This window comes from Anastrepha obliqua, chromosome 6, assembly GCF_027943255.1.
Source record: "Anastrepha obliqua isolate idAnaObli1 chromosome 6, idAnaObli1_1.0, whole genome shotgun sequence".
Lineage (NCBI taxonomy): Eukaryota > Metazoa > Arthropoda > Insecta > Diptera > Tephritidae > Anastrepha > Anastrepha obliqua.
In genome coordinates this window covers 43,731,100-43,750,897 of record NC_072897.1, presented here as the reverse complement: position 1 = coordinate 43,750,897, position 19,798 = coordinate 43,731,100, and the positions used below count along the sequence as shown (strand labels likewise).

General features: G+C 37.0%; 2 protein-coding genes across 2 annotated transcripts; both read right to left on the bottom strand.

Moving 5' to 3' along the window:
* Positions 1–16,174: 16,174 nt before the first annotated feature.
* On the bottom strand, positions 16,175–17,322 carry LOC129250435 (uncharacterized). The gene is made up of 3 exons (XM_054890054.1): positions 17,173–17,322; positions 16,272–17,113; positions 16,175–16,213 (listed from the first exon to the last, which is right to left on the bottom strand). The coding sequence occupies exons 1-3, from the start codon at positions 17,186–17,188 to the stop codon at positions 16,175–16,177; spliced, it is 897 nt and encodes a 298-aa protein (XP_054746029.1). The 5' UTR covers positions 17,189–17,322.
* On the bottom strand, positions 17,315–19,238 carry LOC129250434 (uncharacterized). The gene is made up of 2 exons (XM_054890053.1): positions 17,394–19,238; positions 17,315–17,347 (listed from the first exon to the last, which is right to left on the bottom strand). The coding sequence occupies exons 1-2, from the start codon at positions 19,236–19,238 to the stop codon at positions 17,315–17,317; spliced, it is 1,878 nt and encodes a 625-aa protein (XP_054746028.1).
* Between the last annotated feature and the right edge of the window lie 560 nt (positions 19,239–19,798).

Sequence of the window (19,798 nt, the reverse complement as noted above, 5' to 3'; positions counted from 1 at the left end):
TGCAGAACTATCATAGGTATGCTAACAGGTCACAATCTATTGGCTGCACATGCGTACAAGATAGGGATTGCTAACACGGACAAATGCAGAAAATGCAGAGAGGATGTTGAGGAGACTTTAGAACACCTTCTGTGCGTTTGTCCGGCATTATCAAAAACGCGACTAAGATGCCTGGGAGCCCCACTGTTTGAGGGTCTGGAAGACGTCTCAAAAGCGGAGCTCCCAGCCCTACTTAGATTCGCCAAAAGCGCTGACATCCTACATGATGTCTACTTTAGGTATTCATAGAGGTCGGTCTCCATCTGGTATCGCTAGGGACCAAACGGTCTATGCGTGGCTTATTGCCAACCAGGCTAACCTAACCTAACCTTATCGCGCGGTTCTTCCATTTTATGGTCAGTTTAATCGACCCACTGAAGCGGCTATTCGAGCTATTGTGACTAAATTTAAAACCAAATTTACATTATTGGACACCAAACTACCAACACGCCTACGTAGAGTGCGAACTGAAGAAAATATCGCAGCTGTATCGGCCAGTGTTAATGATGACCATCAATTATCGATTCGTCACCGTTCGCAGTAATTGGGCCTCTATTACTCAACAACGTGGAAAATTTTGCAGAAGGATTTAGGTGTGAAGCCTTTCAAATACAGCTGGTGCAAGAATTGAAGCCGAACGACCTACCGCAACGCAGAATTTTTGGTGAATGGGCTCTTGGAAAGTTGGTCGAAAATCCACTTATTTATCGATAAATTGTGTTCAGCGACGAAGCTCATTTTTGGATCAATGGGTGCGTAAATAGGCAGAATTGTCGATTTTGGAGTGAAGATCAGCCAGAAGAATTGCAAGAGCTACCAATGTATCCAGAAATGGTCACAGTTTGGTGCGGTTTATGGGCTGGAGGTATCATTGAACCGTACTTCTTCAAAGATGTTGGGAATCGCAAAGTAACTGTGAATGGTGAGCGCTACCGCGAAATGATATCCAACTTTTTTTTGTCCAAAATGCAAGAGCTTGACTTGCATGACATGTGGTTTCAGCAAGACGGTGCCACATGCCACAGAGCACGCGTAACAATGGACTTGTTGAGTGGCGATGTCGGTGAATATTTTATTTCACGTTCGGGACCTGTCAATTGGCCACCCAGAACGTGCGATATAACACCTTGAGATTATTTTTTGTGGGGCTATGTTAAAGCTCATGCCTATTCAGACAAGCCTGCTTCAATTAACGCATTGGGAAGACACATTGGAAAGAGTATGCCAAAATTGGACTGAGCGGATGGACCATTTGAAGCGCAGTCGCGGTCAACATTTGCATGAAATAATCTTCAAACATTAAATTATATGAACTCTGCTATCGATTTAAATAAAAAATTCATGCATTTTTCTGAATTTAACGTGTGTTTTTTTGAAAAACTTTCCTATATATGTGGGATTGACAGACGAACAAAGGACTACATAAGTGAACATGACTTTTAGATTATAATATAGGTAAATGCATCTCTGCATGGGACTGACAGACGAACAAAGGACTACATAAGTGTACATGGGTTTTAGATTATAATATAAGTAAATGCATCTCTGCATACTGAACGAATTTAATTGTAATGGGCATCACTGACTGAACGAGAAGTGCACGGAACTAAAGCGTTACGAAAACGAACTTTTTTTTCGAATAGAAGCGCAGAACAGGCCGGACGTGTTATAAGATCAAAATTAAATAAAGAATTGTTAACGTTGAAATAAACTTTTTATTTTGTACGGAAAACGAATCCTACAATTTGGGGGCTCAACCGGGATCCGTTTCGTTCATCGGAAGTTTTTTTTCTTCGAAACTAAATAAGCAAAAGTGATACAAAGCACGCACTAAATTGAAATTAAAGTAGCAGCACGAGCGCAGCAGCAACGGAAAGACCAGACAGGCGCCGCAGTTGGAAGCAACAGAGAAACGTAGGAGAGAAGCGCAGTCATCAAATTTGAGCGAAGTTGAGGTAGCATTGGAAGTGCATATGGCGCAGTCGCCAACGACAACGGCAACAGCGCCTGGAAGAAAGAAGGAGTTAGCGTTTGAATTGTGCGTCTGATTTGCGATTTTCAAGAAAAAGTGATGAAGCGACGAGAGAATGCAATTAACGGAATACTAATAGCGTGAAGAAGAAGCAAAGTGCAAATAACGGAAATTTACCGTATCGTAAAATATTCAGAACCAAAGTTGAAGGTATGTAAGTGCGTATAAGAAAAGTGTGACGCCGAAACGTTGATTGTGCGTTGAAGTTGATAAAAATTAAAAAAAAAAAAAAAACGATTCAAATTTTTAAAACTGTTTTGTGTAATAAACAAAATCAAGGATATTTGCCTATATCCTGACTGTTGGAGAAAATACATTAAGTATATATTTAACAAGCAAAAAAAAAAAAAACAAAAAAAAACTAACCGCCATAATGAACTGATGCTAATAACATTGTAGTTTTCTTAACTTAAGTGCTGGCTAAAAGAGTGGAAATTAATTTCATCATTTATTTTATACCTAAATATAACTAAGCAACATTATGCAAACCACTTTGTGAAAATTAAATGCATTTTATCAATTTCAATACAATTTAAAAGTAAATGGTCAAAAAATATTATATACAATATTTAATAATTACAAAGAAGTTTGTAATAACTTAAACCAATTTGCCCTTTTATGGGGTAAGAACTAGACTTACCTGTGTACATTTCGGTACAATAAATTTGAAAGTACAATGTAGGAAGTAGGAATTATTCTTTTAGTTTATCCCAATAAAAGTATTTTAACTTTATCTAAAATGAACAAACAAGTTAAATTAATTTTGAAATCAAAAAATAAAAGCAGTAAATTCACGAAAAGTATTTTGAATTATCAATAGTTATCAAAATAATCTGTAAACAAAAAGTATAGCAAAAAGCTATTAAGTATATTGTTAAGAGTCGGAAGACTGATTTGTCTTGACTTCAAGTTTACTTTATTTTTCTAAAAATGGAATGTACATAAGTTGAGTATGACCCTATATAGCAAAAATGTATGTACAAGATGTTACAGTAAATTAGAAACGAATATAAGTAATAGGCAAAACGAAAGAAATTGCAAAGTCAAAGTGCTGGGTTCTATTCATTACAGCGGTTCTCAACATATATTTAAGAACTAGTTAAGAGAAATTATATTGGTGTTGAATATTACTTTATTGAATACTTTATACTTGAACATTGCATTTTATCTAATATTGTAAACGACATTGACATGGAGGTGGACGAAATTTTAGAACTGAATTTGAACAGCCTCAGGGAGAAATTCACGGCTTTAGGGTTACCGACTAGGGGGCGGAAAGGTGATTTGCAGGACGCACTTTTAGAACACTTCGGTCATTCTAGAGTTTCAGACGCTAATGTGAGTCGGATGAGGGTTGTGAAGATAGATCCGCTAAGGTACAAATGCTGGCTCAGAATTTTTTTAGTCTTCGCGATATCGAAGATGCACTGTCATCATTCTCAGGGTGCGGGCAACCTGACGTTAATCAGTGGTTGCAGGAGTTTGAGGATAACGCAGCTGTCGTCAATTGGAACGAACTGCAGAAGTTTATTTATGGAAAACAACTACTCAGGGGCGCGGCAAGAACCTTTGTGAGAAGTCAGAGAGCAGTGAAGGATTGGAACTCGCTAAAGTCCATCCTTAAGAAACAATTCGAAGTTAAGCTGAGTGCAAACGAAATTCTTCGCAGATTAAAGAATAGACGTAAACGGGTAAACGAGAAATTACTGGAGTATCTATACTCATTGATGGAGATTGCCAGCCCGATTAATATGGACGACGAGAGCGTCATCGAATATTGTATTGATGGCATCCCAGATACGCGTGCTAATAAGCAGATTTTATATCAAGCTCGTAATTTGGGAGACCTTAAGGGAAACCTGCGCATTTATGAGAAGTGTAGGGGATCACAACACAGGGGATCACACATAAGCAGCAGACCATTCACTTAGTCCTCGCAAGATAAAGGTTCTACTAAAGATGAGGCTCAAAGCAGTAGGTCGTGTTTCCAGTGTGGAAGAGTAGGGCATCTTGCTAGGCAATGCACTCAATTCGCGATTCGATGTTTTAAATGTAGCCAAGTCGGTCACAAGGCAACCAAGTTGGAGCAGACAATACCGCGAGCGGAGAAGAAGGAAAATCAAAGGGTGAATGTAGTTACCGACAGCGAAGAAGAACCGAGAGCGAGGTCAGCTTTAAAGGACGCGTCTCTATTCCGCGAATTGCAGATAAATGGGTACACGTTTTCAGCATTGTTAGATACGGGTAGTGATATCTGTGTTGTCAGATATGACACCCTACTCAACATTGGATACGTCGACTTAAAACCCATAAGTAAAACGTTGTATGGCATTGGCAACAAAATGATAACAACTGTTGGGTGTTTCTCTGCGGTTATTGATTTGGATGGGGTCGAAGTAAATATCGAGTTCCACGTTGCTAAGGAGCGCGATATTTTGTTCGACGCGATTTTGGGCAAGGATATACTGAGGCAAGTAGACGTCGTCATCGACGGCGAAGGGGTGAGGTTCCAAAAGAAAAGAATTCCCGAGCAGAAATCAGAATCTAAGGAAGTTAGCGTGAAAAGAGTGGGGAGTGAAGACTCGAATCGCATTGATGAGTTGGCGAAGGAGTTTGGACAAATCCTACATTCTGTGTCTTGTGAGAGTGCTGGATTGCAGGTTGAACTCGATTATTTGCCAACTGCAACAAAGGAAAGGGTACTTAGCCTGATTACGAATTACAGAAGCGAGAAGAAAAAGTCATCGCCTATCGAAATGAAGATCATCTTGTCCGATGAGGTGCCAGTATATCAAAGACCGCGTCGAATGTCATACGCCGATCAATGTTTAGTTGAAAAGCAGGTAGACGAGTGGTTAGCCGACAATATCATTCAGATTAGCACATCCGAGTATGCATCTCCGATAGTACTGGTGACAAAGAAGGATGGTACCAAACGGTTATGCTGCGACTACCGGAAGTTGAACGAAAAAATAATACGTGACAACTTTCCGATGCCATTAATCGATAATGTTCTGCAGAGGCTTCAATCGGCTACTTTTTACTCGACTTTGGATCTTCGTAACGGATTCTTCCACGTACCGTTAGAGACTACGTCGCGTAAATACACAGCTTTTGTAACTCATAATGGACAATACGAGTTTCTGTATGATCCATTTGGCATCAGTAATTCCCCAGCAGTTTTCACGAGGTACGTTAATGCTGTGCTAGGTGAACTTATTCGGAATAACACAATAATAGTCTATATGGACGATATAATTGTTCCTTCAAAGAGCGTGGAGGAAGGGTTAACTAGTTTAAGGAGAGTGCTGGAGACCGCAGAATTATATGGGCTTCGAATAAAATGGGAGAAGTGTGAATTTTTAAAGAGCCGAGTCACATTTTTGGGCTACGTTGTGGAGGCGTCCACCATAGCACCATCGCGAGAGAAAACTATAGCAGTAGGTGATTTTCCCATTCCGGCCGATAAGAAGATGTTACAACGTTTTTTGGGACTGACGTCATATTTTAGGCGCTTCATTCCGAGATATTCTCTGGTCGCTAAACCATTGACTGATCTCATGGGGCAATACGTAGAGTTTCAAATAGGGGATGAACAAATAGCAGCGTTTCAACAGTTGAAGACTGCTTTAGCGAATCCACCGTTGCTTAGACTATTCGATCCAACACTACAGACAGAAGTGCATACTGATGCATCCATGTTCGGATATGGCGGAGTTCTGTTACAGAAAGATTCGGAAGATAGATGTTTACATCCTATTGAATATATGAGTAGAAAAACTACGGTTGTAGAACAGAAATATCAGTCATACGAGCTGGAGGTATTAGCAATTATAGCTGCGCTGAAGAAATGGAGAGTATACGTTATGGGTATACAATTTTAAATAGTAACTGATTGTAACGCTTTTGCACTAACTATGAAAAAAGAGGATGTTCCCTTAAGAGTATCGCGTTGGGCGATGTTTCTTCAAGACTATCAGTACGAGATTGAGCACCGTTCAGGAAGTCAGATGAGGAACGTGGATGCGTTAAGTCGCATACATTGCTTGATGATGACGGACACCTTGCGACATAGGATACGAGAAGAACAACTGAAAGGCGATAAGTTGGCAGCCGTACGAAAGGTTTTAGAGCACGAGGAGTATCACGATTTCTATTTAAAGCATGGGGTTCTCCATAAAGATCCCGCTAAAGAGCTTATGGTAGTACCGACATCGATGGAGCGAGAGGTTATCCAGATGGCTTATAGACAAGGACATTATGCGGCGAAAAAGACGCAAGATTTGGTCGAGAGAGACTTTTTTATTTACGATTTGGCACCGAAGGTAGTGCGAGTAGTCAGGAGTTGCGTAGAATGTTTGGTTTCAGAGGCGAAAGCTGGGAAGAAGGAAGGGATGCTACATCCAATTAGAAAAGAGGACAGACCTCTAGTAACGTACCATTTAGACCACGTAGGACCTATGGAAGAAACGAAAAAGCGATATAACTATATTCTAGTAGTCGTCGATGCATTTTCTAAATTTGTTTGGCTGTATCCCACTAGAAGCACCGGAAGCGATGAAGTTTTAGAGCGTTTAGAAAGGCAGGCAGCAACGTTTGGACATCCACTTAGGATCATCACGGATAGAGGGACTGGTTTTATTTCGAATGCGTTCGAAGATTATTGCAAAAAGGAAAACATACAACATCTAGTTATAACAACCGGAGTTCCGCGTGGAAACGGGCAGGTAGAGAGAGTCCATAAGATTGTCATACCAATGTTGACGAAGTTATGCGTAGAGAATCCGAAGCCATGGTATAAGCATGTGGATAGAGTGCAGCAAGTAATAAACTCTACAGCGGCGCGAAGCACGAAGTATTCACCGTTCAAACTTTTAACAGGTGTTGATATACGCGTTAACGAAAATCATGACATTCGCAAGTTGTTGGAAGAAGAATTGGAAGAAGAGAGGAGTAAGGTACGAGAAGAAGCGCGAGCTAATATAAGCCATATGCAAGAAGAGAACATTCGGAATTTAAATAAAATCCGCAAAATAGAAACCGAGTATGTGGTTGGAGAATTAGTCGCCGTTAAGCGCACTCAATATGGAACCGGACTTAAGCTCAAGCCAAAATTTTACGGACCGTACAAGGTGAAAGAGAAAAGAAATCATGGTCGGTACACCGTGGAAAAGATCGGCGATATCGAAGGGCCGAGAGTAACGCATACAGTGGCAGAGTACATGAAGCCGTGGAACCCTTCATTCGAGCCGAATGAAACATCAGGATGGCCGAATGTGGGATTGACAGACGAACAAAGGACTACATAAATGAACATGGGTTTTAGATTATAATATAAGTAAATGCATCTCTGCATACTGAACGAATTTAATTGTAATGGGCATCACTGACTGAACGAGAAGTGCTCGGAACTAAAGCGTTACGAAAACGAACTTTTTTTCCGAATAGAAGCGCAGGACCGGCCGGACGTGTTATAAGATCAAAATTAAATAAAGAATTGTTAACGTTAAAATAAACTTTTTATTTTGTACGGAAAACGAATCCCACACATACAGTGGCACAGTAAAGTCTACATACCCCATTGAAAAGCGAGGTTTGGAGATTTCTGTGAACATTGTAGCATTAGAATATATTCCAAACAAATCCAATCTAACAACAAACAATAAATTTTAACAAAAAAATTTTAATCCAAAAATATTTATTAACAAAAACAAAGAAAATTCATTTTCCAAACACAGAAAAGTCTGCATACGGCTTTGTAGTGGAGTACACAAAATGCAGTTCTGTACTCAAACAGTGCTACCAATCACTTCAGGCGTCTTTCTAGATACCGTTAGTTAGAAAGAAGTTTAGTTCTTCGATATTAATATTGTAGCTGTGTTAATTTAACCAAAATGGGTAAAGAAATCTGTGTTAAAGTACGTGAGCTAATTGTGAAATTGTATAAGGAAAAAAAATCTTTAAGAGAGATTGGAGAACTGGTCGGACATCCAAAATCAAGCATTCAAACAATTATTAGGAAATATAATCACACTAATAGTGTAGAAAACAAACCAAGAAGTGGTCGCCCACCTAAACTGACTCCTCGTGTTAAGCGAAAAATATTGTTAGACGTGGAAGAAAATCCTAGAATAACAGCAATAGAAATTGCAAAAACCCTGAAAAATCAGGATATTGCTTCAGTGCATCCAGAAACGGTGAGACATTTATTGAGAAGCAATGGAATCCACAACCGTGTGCCTCGAAAGAAGCCATTCATCAGCAAAATAAATATGGAGAAACGAGTCGAATTTGCTAAGAAATATATTGATGCATACGAAGATTTTTGGGCTAATGTTTTATTTAGTGACGAAAGCAAGTTCAACTTGTTTGGCTATGATGGCAAACAAAAAGTATGGCCTCGAAATAATGAAGCATTATTGCCCAAAAACTTGCTTCCTACGGTGAAGCACGGTGGTGGCTCCATAATGGTTTGGGGTTGCATGTCAGCGGCTGGGGTGGGTAATTTAACATTTATTGATATTAATATGGATCGCATGGTATATTTGGACATTCTCAAAGATAATTTTAAGCAATCCGCGAGTAAACTGGGTCTTACGGCGGGTTGGTACTTTCAGCAAGATAACGGCCCAAAACATACCGCTGGTGTTGTCAAAGAATGGCTACTATATAATGTGTCCCATCAACTTCATTCCCCACCCCAGTCACCGGATTTGAACCCCATAGAGAATTTATAGGATGAATTGGATCGTCGCATTAGGAAAAGGACAATTAAAAATAAACAGGACCTCAAAAATGCTTTACTTGAACAGTGGAATTTAATTTCGAATAATTACACAAAAGTATTGGTAAATTCCATGCAAAATAGATTAAATGCTGTTCTAGAAAGTCGTGGCGGACCCACCAAGTATTAATTCTGTTGTCTTTTTATTTCCTTTTAAGTGAAACACATTCTTTTTACAAAGTATGCAGACTTTTCTGTGTTTGGGAAATGAATTTTGTTTGTTTTTGTTAATAAATATTTTTGGATTAAAATTTTTTTGTTAAAATTTATTGTTTGTTGTTAGATTGGATTTGTTTGGAATATATTCTAATGCTACAATGTTCACAGAAATCTCCAAACCTCGCTTTTCAATGGGGTATGTAGACTTTACTGTGCCACTGTATATATGTATATATAATTGGCGCGTACACCCTTTTTAGGTGTTTGGCCGAGCTCCTCCTCCTATTTGTGGTGTGCGTGTTGATGTTGTCCCACAAATGGGACCTACAGTTTCAAGCCGACTCCGAACGGCAGATATTTGCCATTGCCTGCCGAGGGGTGACCGCTATTAGAAATATGTTTTTCTTAATTTTGGTGTTTCACCGAGATTCGAACTAACGTTCTCTCTGTGAATTCCGAATGGTAATCACGCATTTGAATTCTATAACTTTTTCGTAACATTTCACTTACTGTTTTTTAAAATACTGTTGAATTGTTGTATTAGAATTTCAAAATAGCATATGCAATAGCACCTATAACAATATATATGTAAGCACCTACATATGTACATATATAACATAACTTGATAAAACATATGTACATATATGTATAACAACAATACTTATGTATTTACTTTAGTTACATATATAATTTTAAATTTAATCCGTTGAGCTAAGACACTATAAAAACTTCAAATCTAGAATAAAGAAAATACTTGTAAAGTAAGACCAAACGCGAGCGCATTTCATTTAACAGGTAATTGTTATTCGCGCACTTCGCACGTAAGATAATAAAATAATTTACATTTTAAAAACGCTTAAGATTTTTCATAGCGCCCGAGCAGGGACTTAGTGCGTGAAACAATAATTATAATACAACATAGAAATAAATAATTGTTTGTGAACATAACTAAGCAAACAAAGAACATATACAAACAATAAGTGCTAATTAATAGTCCAACAACAATTGCCTGCGCGTTTTCTATTTTTTGCACGTCCGTTTTCGGGTCGAGTGCAGTGACAAAAGCAAACAAACAAGCAAACTTACATTAAAACAACCCTAACAAAAAATGGTTCAGTGGCTACATTTAATATATCAAAACAAGCACATAGTGTACATATATACATAAACATTAAGGAGAGAAGCGGTATTACTTAAAATACAGTGATGTGTCTTAGAAAACGGACACACACATAAAGAAAAATTTGTTTTAAAATTATATATTGAAAACAAAACACATCAAATTGAACAGCAAAAATATACTATTTAGATAATAAAATAGTGGCAGTGAAAAAGTGTTATAAAAACATAAATTTGTGGTAAAGTGAATTGCACTTAAAAAACAATAAACTAAAATATACATATATATAGCGCTAACAGTTGAAACAGTGCGGTACATATGTATGCATAAATGTTCACCGTGGTACATAAACGTTTTCGACAAAAAAAGGCAATTTTAAAAGTTAAGAAACACCCGTTAAACAAAAACTGTGAGCCTTAAACCAGATAAAAATAAAAAGTACCTAAGTGCTGTAATCGAAAAAAAACCGTGTGAAAAGTCTTTATTATCGGGGAAGAGCTTTAGAGCAAACCTGCCGACTAAAGGTTCCTTTTAAATAAAAGATTTTTTTTTTTGATTTAGTTAGGGCAAATGACTGCCTTCCAACTACCACGCTAAGACTGAATTGCCCGCCTTCTGATAGAATGGCTTTATTTTATACTTTCTTTTTGTCTTCTCATCAATAAAATATATAATCACAACTAAACATTGTTACAAGTAAAAATCAATAACAAAATTATAAAATCAAAAAATAATATACAATAAAATTTTGCTTAGGCTGACTTAAATTTAAATGGGTCTCTGAACTTGACAGTAAGCTATGGTTTTCCTTAGGAGTGAGGTATCATATGACAGAAAAAATGTATTTGGCGTGTGCCTTTATGTTTTGGGTTTCAAAAAAAAAGAATTTTGTCATTGAAATTAAAGTGTTTATTTGACAACAATGGCATTGACATTGAAATGGCTTAAATAATTTAAGTTTGAGTTCATTTACCTATTAAAAATATATTTAAAGAATTCGAAAGAAGTTTGAAAGTGAAGTGAAGGCCCCTATGGTTAAAATTGAAAATTACAGTAGTTTTCAATAAAAATAATTTTATGACTTTAAAAGTTTCTTAATATATTTAAATTTATTTTTAATTGTATGTTTTATAATAAATTTTTCTTAAATTTATTTAATATGATAATATTTTAGGTGATTTTGTATTTCTTAAGGGTATTGTTATGATATTCCTTAAGCTTATTGTTAATTTGTAATACAGAATTGACTCTTTTACGCTCCACTATGACATAAGGGCCATGATATGGACTTTGCTGTTTTCTTCCATTTTCTAGTTTTACAAATACCCAGTCACCTACTTTTAATTCTGATGTGTTACTGCTCTTGTCATATAGTTCTTTTCTCTTTTGTTTTGTTAGTTTTATCAGCTCTTGTGCCCTAAGAAGTGACTCTTTTAGTCTAAGTTTCATCTCATTTGCGTAATTGTTTAAGTTATATACTGATTGATTGTCCTCGATTATGTCAGTTGGTAAGCGTGGAAGTTTTCCGTATATTAAAAGCAAATGCAAAATAAGGTAGCCATTGGTCCCATTCGTGATTTTCTACGAAGTGTAACAGAAATTCATTTAGGACTCTGTGACTCCTTTCAACTCTTATAGTCTGATGGTGATAGGGTGCTGAAAAGGTCTACTTTATATTTAGTATTTCGCATATATTTTTCATTAATTCATTTGCAAACTCTGTACCTCGATCAGATTTTAATGTATTAAAAAGTCCGTATTTTAGTATTACCTGTTCTACTAGTGTCTTTGCGATAGAAATTGCTTCTTTAGTTTTCATTGGGAATAAGATTGCATATTTTGTCAGTTCGCATTGAACCGTTAAAATATATCGGAATCCATTTGATACGAGTATAATCAATGGTCCTACTGTATCTATGCTTAAATTTTCAAAGCTTGTACTAGGTGTGTCCGTTATTGTCATTTTTTATTTTATGTACTTTGTCTGTTTGTTTCGAGTACATTCTTTACAACTGTTTATATATTGTTTTATTATTTTTCTCATGTTCTTCCATAGGTACTTTTTGTTTTAATTTTAAGATAGTTTTTCTTATACCCATTGTGATACTCAAATATTAAATTTTTTCGTCATTAATTTGTTTTGGGGCTTTATATAAAATTATTCTTAAGGGTCTTAAATTTTGTTCCAATCTTTCAGTTTGCAACTTGTTGAATGCTTTCTTAAAATTTTCAATATTCATTTCTCTTAATAAATTATCTTTTTCTAGCGCTAGCTTTTCTATAATTCTTTTAGTCACTATTGATGATAGTTTCGCCATGATTGAAACGTATTTCAGAGGCTCCTCACTATATCGGACTATTATGTCCCCCTTTTTATTTATCTGTATTTCGGATCCTTTCATTTTTTCTTCGTATACGAATTTTAATCTTTTTATATTTCTTATATCGGCTATGGACGTACAATCCCAAATGTGAAGTTGGCCTGACTTCGAATGAGAGTTGTAGTTCTCCTTGTCTACCCTGGTGTTATTTTTGGCAGACATTCCCCTTGTTATTACAAACATTTTATTATTGTCATCACAATTCGTTGGTATCATTTTTTTTAGTATGTCTGAGTCTATCTTTATTCGTGATAATGCATCGGCATTTGTGTTCATTTTGCCTTGCTTGTAGACTATTTCGAAATCATAGTCTGACAAATCAAGTCTAATCCTTGTCATCTTGTTCGAAGGATTTTTGTGTGAAAATAAGGAGATAAGAGGTCTGTGGTCCGTTACCACGATGAATTTTCTACCCATTAGGTATGGACGGAAGAAGTTTATTCCCCAGTAAATTGCGAGTAGTTCTTTTTCTATGACCGATTTATTTATATCATGTTTTACTAAAGTTTTGCTTGCATATGATATAGGCAAATCTTTTCCTATTTCTCCTTGACTAAGTACTGCACCGAGTGTGAAATTAGATGCGTCTGTTGTGAGCACAAATGGTTGCTCGAAATTTGGATATTGTAAGATAGGTGGATTGATTAGTTTTCCTTTTAGTGATTCGAATGCTTTCTGACATTCGTCAGTCCAATCAAATACTTGTCCCTTCTTTACAAGATTATTTAGGCATTTGGTTATTTGAACAAAATTGTGTACAAAACGTCTATAATAATTGCAAAAAGCTACAAGTCTCCCAACCTCATCACTACTTTTGGGTACGGGGTATTTTTTTATCACTTCAAATTTTGATGGGTCTGTTTTTATGCCATCTTGCGTGATCAGATGTCCTAGGTACACGACTTCGGATTTTAAAAATACGCACTTTCTCGCATTTAGTTTTAAGTTATATTTTCGTAGTCTTTCAAAAACTGCAATTAAATTACTGTTGTGATGTTTTAGACTACAGCCAAACACTATAATATCGTCTACGTATAAAAATGCATTGCTATCTAAACCACTCAAAGCTATTGTGAGCATTCTTTGAAAGCTATTGCTCGATATTTTGAGTCCAAATGGTAAGCGTTTAAATTGGTAATGACCTTGTCTTGTGGAGAATGCAGTCAGGTGTCTTGAGTGTTTGTCTAGCGTTATCTGGTGAAATGAGCTTGTCATGTCGAGTGTTGAAAAATATTTTGCGCGACCCAGTTTGTCTAGTACGTCTTCTATTCTCGTCAACGGAAATTTATCATTAATTATCTTTTTGTTTAGTTGTCTATAGTCTACTACAAGCCTCCATTTTTTTTTGTCTCCGCTACTTTTTTTTGGTACAATCAAAAGAGGTGAATTATAGGCGCTCACTGATGGTTCCACTATGTCGGTTTGCAATAAATTTTCTACTTGTTCTTCTATTTCTTTAAGGGGGGGTAGGGTCACAAAATCGAAATTTTTTTTTTCACTCATCTTATAGTAAATCATTTCAAGAATGTTGTGTCAAAATTTTAAGCCGTTTTAGGCACTCTACCTCGAATGCGGAGCATCGATAATTTTTCAGAGTCATTTTTTCAAACGCGTTTTTCCCGAAACGACTTCTTAAAAGTCGGTGCCAATCACAACTCCGAAACTATTCAACCGATTCTTTTCAAATTTGGCACACGTTTTCTAAATCAAAAATACCCCCCCCCCCCCCCCGCCCCTCCCACTGCTTTTTTTTATTTTTTTTTTTTTTAAGGTTGTTTTTCACTTACAAATATGGCGAAACGTCATACTTTAACTGAAAAATTCGACTTTTTTAGTTTCAGATGATTCTACGACGAATGCCGATTGGCAGTGCTCTCGAAAAACATATCTCCAAAAAAACTCTGTCATGGACTTATTTGTCAATATTTTATTATTAATATTTTTTAAAAACTTATTGAAAAGATGTACAATAACATACAACTGATATCTTAAGCCATATTTCTGTAAAAAATTAAAAAAAAAGTGTTTTTTTTTAGCGCTAAACACTACCACCCCCTTAAGCTGAGTCTGAGGTAATCTGTAATTTTTTATGTATACAGGTGTTTTATCGTTCAGACTCAAATGTTGGGTATAAAAATTATTAGTGCTCAAAGTTTCCCCTTCTATATGAAAAATGTCTTGAAATTGCTCGAAAATTTTATACATATAATGAATCCCTTGCAGTTTTGTCGTCTGAATCTAAATTTACAATTTTTATTAATTTTTGAAAACGTGTTTTGTCAAAATTATCTTTATTTTTCTGGTTAATTACGTAATAGTTATTTAAGGGTTCTGTTTCAAGATTTAGATTTTTTATACGAATTTCACTGTCGTTAACGTTAAGTAGTCTTATGTGAGCAAATCCTTCCTTGGGTACTATGGAGTTTCCTAGAAATACGCCTTTTTGAATTTCTTTATTGAACACGACGCTGTCTTCAGTTAGATCTAATTTTACTCGGTGAATTATTTCCGATCTTGCAGGAATAATTATATCCGAAACTTCAGATAAATCTGAATGAATGTGTAAAATGATCTCTTCATCATCAACAACGAGTGTTATAGTATATGTTTCTAAATCGATTTTGCAAAGGCAATCTTTCAGAAAATCCTGTCCCAATATTCCGTCAGTTTGTATAGGAAATTTGTCGTCTACTATATTGAATTTTTGGATATGCGATTTCTCTCCAAAATCCAATTTTATGTCTGTTACTCCTTTTGAGTAAATAATTTCGTTTGATATCCCTATTAATTTACATTTATCTTGGTCATTGAAAAATAAGTCGCCATTTAGATTTTTTGACTTTATGATAGATACGTCTGCTCCGGTGTCTATTATGAAAGTTAGATTTGTATTTGAGTCTGCACATCTTAAAGAAATTATATTCGTAGCATTATTTGGTTTATTTTTTTTTTTTTTTTTTTTTTTTTATTGCATCCCAAAGAAGGAGTGTTTTACATTAATTGGCGACAGCTTTGCTGCAAGCCAATAATATATACAATAACAGGTACAAAATATTACAATTAAATATATATATAAATATTATACAAAATAGTTAACAAATTTACTGCCAAGAAAAACGTTTACTGTAAAAAGTTTCGGACTATATGGCAAGAATTGAGTAAAGCTGCTTTCTGCATGTCGAAAATTAAATATTCTGGGAGTTGGAGAGTTTTCACGTTGTCTGCTAAGTTTTTATGCACTAGTCCGTGGGCTGAGATGATAATTGGTAGTATGTGCACCTTCCTTAGCTTCCACTGGCGTTTGACATCAATGCCTAAGTCAGAATATTTGGATATTTTTTCTGCATATGTTTTTTGCATGTTTCTGTTTAGAGGAACAGCAATATCAACTATATAACCAGTCGCTTGAGATTTATCAATAAGGAAAATATCTGGTCTATTGTGGTCTCTTGTGGCATTTGTTAAAATTGTTCGGTCGTAATATAGAAGGTAGTTGGAGTCTTCTTGAACAGGTTCTGGGGTGTATCTGAAGTACGGTATTTTGCTTGGATTGAAGTTGTACATCTGCTTCAGTTTTAGATGGATTATTTTCGCGATGTCATTATGTCGCTTCAGGTACATAGAGTTTGCCAGTGTGGTGCATCCCGCTAGCACGTGGTCTAATGTCTCACTTCGACTATTGCATCTTCGGCATCTGTCTGCAGCGGCATTTGGATCTCGCATTACGTATTTAATGTAATTTCTCGTTGGAATCACACCATCTTGTATGGCGAAAATGGTACCCTCCGTTTCGGCAAATATCGACCTGTTGGTAAGCCATAAGTGCGACAATTTTTGGTCGACATGTGGGCTCAGCAAGTCTTTTCGATATACGCCGTGGATAGCCATTTCAGACCATCTTTGGATTTTTTCGTCTATTGTGGTTGTGTTCTTGATTTCGTAGGGTTGATTCATCCGAAGTGGGGTATAATTATCATCCGCAGCACTTGCAGCCTTGTGGAGCTCGGATTGGGAACACTTATGTTGGAAATATGCTCTTATGTTCAAGATAAGTTTGTCATGCAGTGCTCCAACATCAATCTGTCCTCTGCCTCCCGCTTTTCTAGGTAGCATAATTCGAACGACAGAGCTTTTTGGGTGACGTGACTTGTATTTAGTCATAATTGTGCGTATTATTCGTTGTAGATTTTCTATTTCAGTAGATGACCATTTTACAATTCCGAAGCTATACGATACCACCGGGACGACAAATGAATTAATGGCGTGGATTTGGTTTTTCCCATTAAGTTGGGTTTTACAGATAGCGTGAAGGCGCCTTTTAAATTCTGCTATCAGTTTTTTCCTCATTTGCATCGTATTTATACTGCTGCTTTGCATAACTCCAAGGTACTTGTATACCTCTCCTGCCTCCATTTCTGCTATGTCGAGTCCGCTACTTTCCGCGGTTACATGTCGAGAAACCACTTTACCTTTAACTATTGTGATCTTTCGGCATTTATCAAGTCCAATAGGCATTTTAATGTCATTGGAGAAGGTTTCGACACATCTCAAAAGCTTATCTAGATGTTTGGAATTGCTGGCGTAGAGTTTCAAATCATCTACGTAAAAAAGATGGCTCAGTCGGAATCTTTCAGACTGTCCGTGTTTTAATACAAACCCATGTCCCGTCTCATTCAGGATGTGACTTAAGGGGTTCATGCTGAGAACAAACCAGAGCGGACTCAACGAGTCACCTTGAAAGATACCATTTCGAATGTTTATTTCGGTTGTGTATTGAGAGCTTTCCGGGCCAGGTATTTTTATTCTTGTCCTCCAGCGTTGCATAACTTTTTCTAGAAAGAGTATGATATTGGGATTGAAGTTGTAAATACGAAGTACTTCAATAAGCCAGGAGTGTGGAACCGAATCGAATGCTTTCATCCAGTCAATATAAGCTGCATAGAGGTTTCTGTTCTTCTGTTTAGATTGCCCAAGGACAACTTGATCTATAATCAGTTGCTCTTTACAACCTTGTGATGCACGTATACATCCTTTCTGCTCTTCTGCAATCAGATTATGTGTTTCGATATGCTCATAAAAGATGTTAGTTATGCACGACGTAAGTATTTTGTAAATAACTGGCAGACAGGTGATGGGCCTGAATTTTGAAGGGTCATTGATTTCATCACATTTTGGAATCATATATGTCGTACCAAGCGTTGCAAAATTTGGCAATTCTTCTTCGCCGGTTATTATCTTGGTGAAGAGGGCTGCAAGTTTGTCGTGTATACATGTAAGCTTTTTGAACCAGTAAGCATGCAAGTTGTCGCAGCCTGGAGTTTTCCAATTGTGGAGCCTTCGAGCAACTTTCGCAACCTCTTCAGGTGTTACGGCTGAGAAACCAAGTATTGGGATACTAGAGTACTTTTCTCTCACTTCTGCTATCCAGCTTGCCGAGGTGTTGTATTTCTGAGGTTTGGACCAAATAGCCGACCAGTATGATCTAAATTCATCCATTGATGCCTGTCGCGTCTGCCTTTCTACGTTCGTGGTTTGTTTTAATTGTCGTAAAAATAGCTTTTGATTGCTTTCAAACATACGATTATGTTGCTTGCGTTTCATAGACATGCTATATTTTTCTCTTCTGGTGGTTAGCGTTCTTAATTTTTGCTTGAGCGTATCGAGCGTACGCTTGGGCATTTCTTCATTATTTTCGAACTTCGAGTGAGTATTAAAGTTTTTACATATTTTGAGGACTTGGCGTTTCAATCGTCCGGAGGTGTTTCCACCTACCAATGCTGTTATTTTTCCTATTTTTCGGCGGTGCTCTTCAATGTTCTTATCGAGTCTTATCAACCACTTCGGTTTATTACTCTTGTCAGTTGATTTGGAGTGTTTTGGCTTCTGATTGTGTTGATTGTTCTCAAAATGTTTGTTAGTGATTATTTCAGATATAGTTTTAGCAACGCAGTATATGACTATTATAAGTTCTTCGAGACTAATCTCTTCGTTCAGTGTTTCCGGTAATACAACAGCGTTGTAATAGTCAACTAATTTTCCGAGTTTTCTAGAGGTGTTTAGTTTCGGCAAGTGCGGCAGACTCATCACAGGCATTCCCCTATATTTCGCATAATTTTCTTGAAAACTATTATATGCACTTTCAAAATCTATTGACTCTGCATTGTCGTTGACGGGCTCAATAATTAAAGGGACATTCCCTTCGTTCTCTGCATCCATACTACCATCCTGTGGTGTGTTGTTTGTTTGCTCAGGGCTTGCTGGGGCTCCAGAGTTGCTACCGAGCTCTCTCGCCACTTCCTGGGTAATTTCTTCTCTTCTTGCTTCTGTGATGTAATCATGTCTGCGTATCGCTCTTAATTGATCAGACAAGTTTTGCTCTGACACGTTCATTTGCGGATATTTTTCTACAAACTTTTCACGTAAACGTTTTCGGAAAAGGGTTCTGTGTGTTTCTAATTTAGTGATCTGTAGGTATGTGCGTAATAAGAATTCGTTAATTTCTGATGTCCATTTTTTACGCTGTCTAGTTGCTACAACTGGGCTGGTCGCTGCATGCGATGCTTGCGAATCAGTTCCCGGCTGCAAAAGGTCTTGTCTATTATCCCCAGAGTAGTTGTTTGTATCTGGAGTATGATCAGTCTGGGGCCGAGCTGGACCACATTCCAGAAGTGTATGATTAGAATTAAGATTAAGGTTATCCGAGGCTTCACTTATTCTTCTCATTTTTTATAATGGTTCCATTTTATACCTGCTGGCAGGTGCGTTAACAGCCGCTTCTTACCTGAAGTACAGACGCCGACCGGAGAGCCGCCCAATCTGGTTCAGTCGCTGCCGGGTTTAGATTTCCAGTTTTTGGTCCGCGAGCGGTATTTTATTTCCCGCCTACCCTGTATATCTACAGAGCGTTCCCCTATCCGCCACCCGGGGACGCGTCCGATGGGAGAACGGATTGAAAACTCCACACGGATTTGATTTATTATTTATTATTTATTATTTATTTATATTTAATTTTGGGTACCCGGGGATCGACTCTCGTTCGCTTGTCCTTCCTCCGGGGCAAACTCGTTTCCCTGTTGCATTACTCTAATTCTGTTATTATTATTATTAAAGCTTCCGCGGTCGTAGAAGAGCTTTAGAGCAAACCTGCCGAATAAAGGTTCCTTTTCAAATAAAAGTATTTTATTTAGTTAGGGCAAATGACTGCCTTCCAACTATCAGGCTAAGACTAATTAAAGAGTAGAGTAAATTGAAATGAAAAGAATTATGTCATTGAAATTGAAGAG

Bases quoted from the DNA above. Each gene is read 5' to 3' on its own strand.
- LOC129250434 (XM_054890053.1), bottom strand. From the start codon at position 19,238: ATGAGAAGAATAAGTGAAGCCTCGGATAACCTTAATCTTAATTCTAAT. The intron at 17,348-17,393 runs GTACTTCGTATT...TACTCTTTCTAG, and splicing joins CACACTCCTGGCTTATTGAA to AAAAAGTTATGCAACGCTGG.
- LOC129250435 (XM_054890054.1), bottom strand. The intron at 16,214-16,271 runs GTGATTCCAACG...ATGCCGCTGCAG, and splicing joins TTTTCGCCATACAAGATGGT to ACAGATGCCGAAGATGCAAT.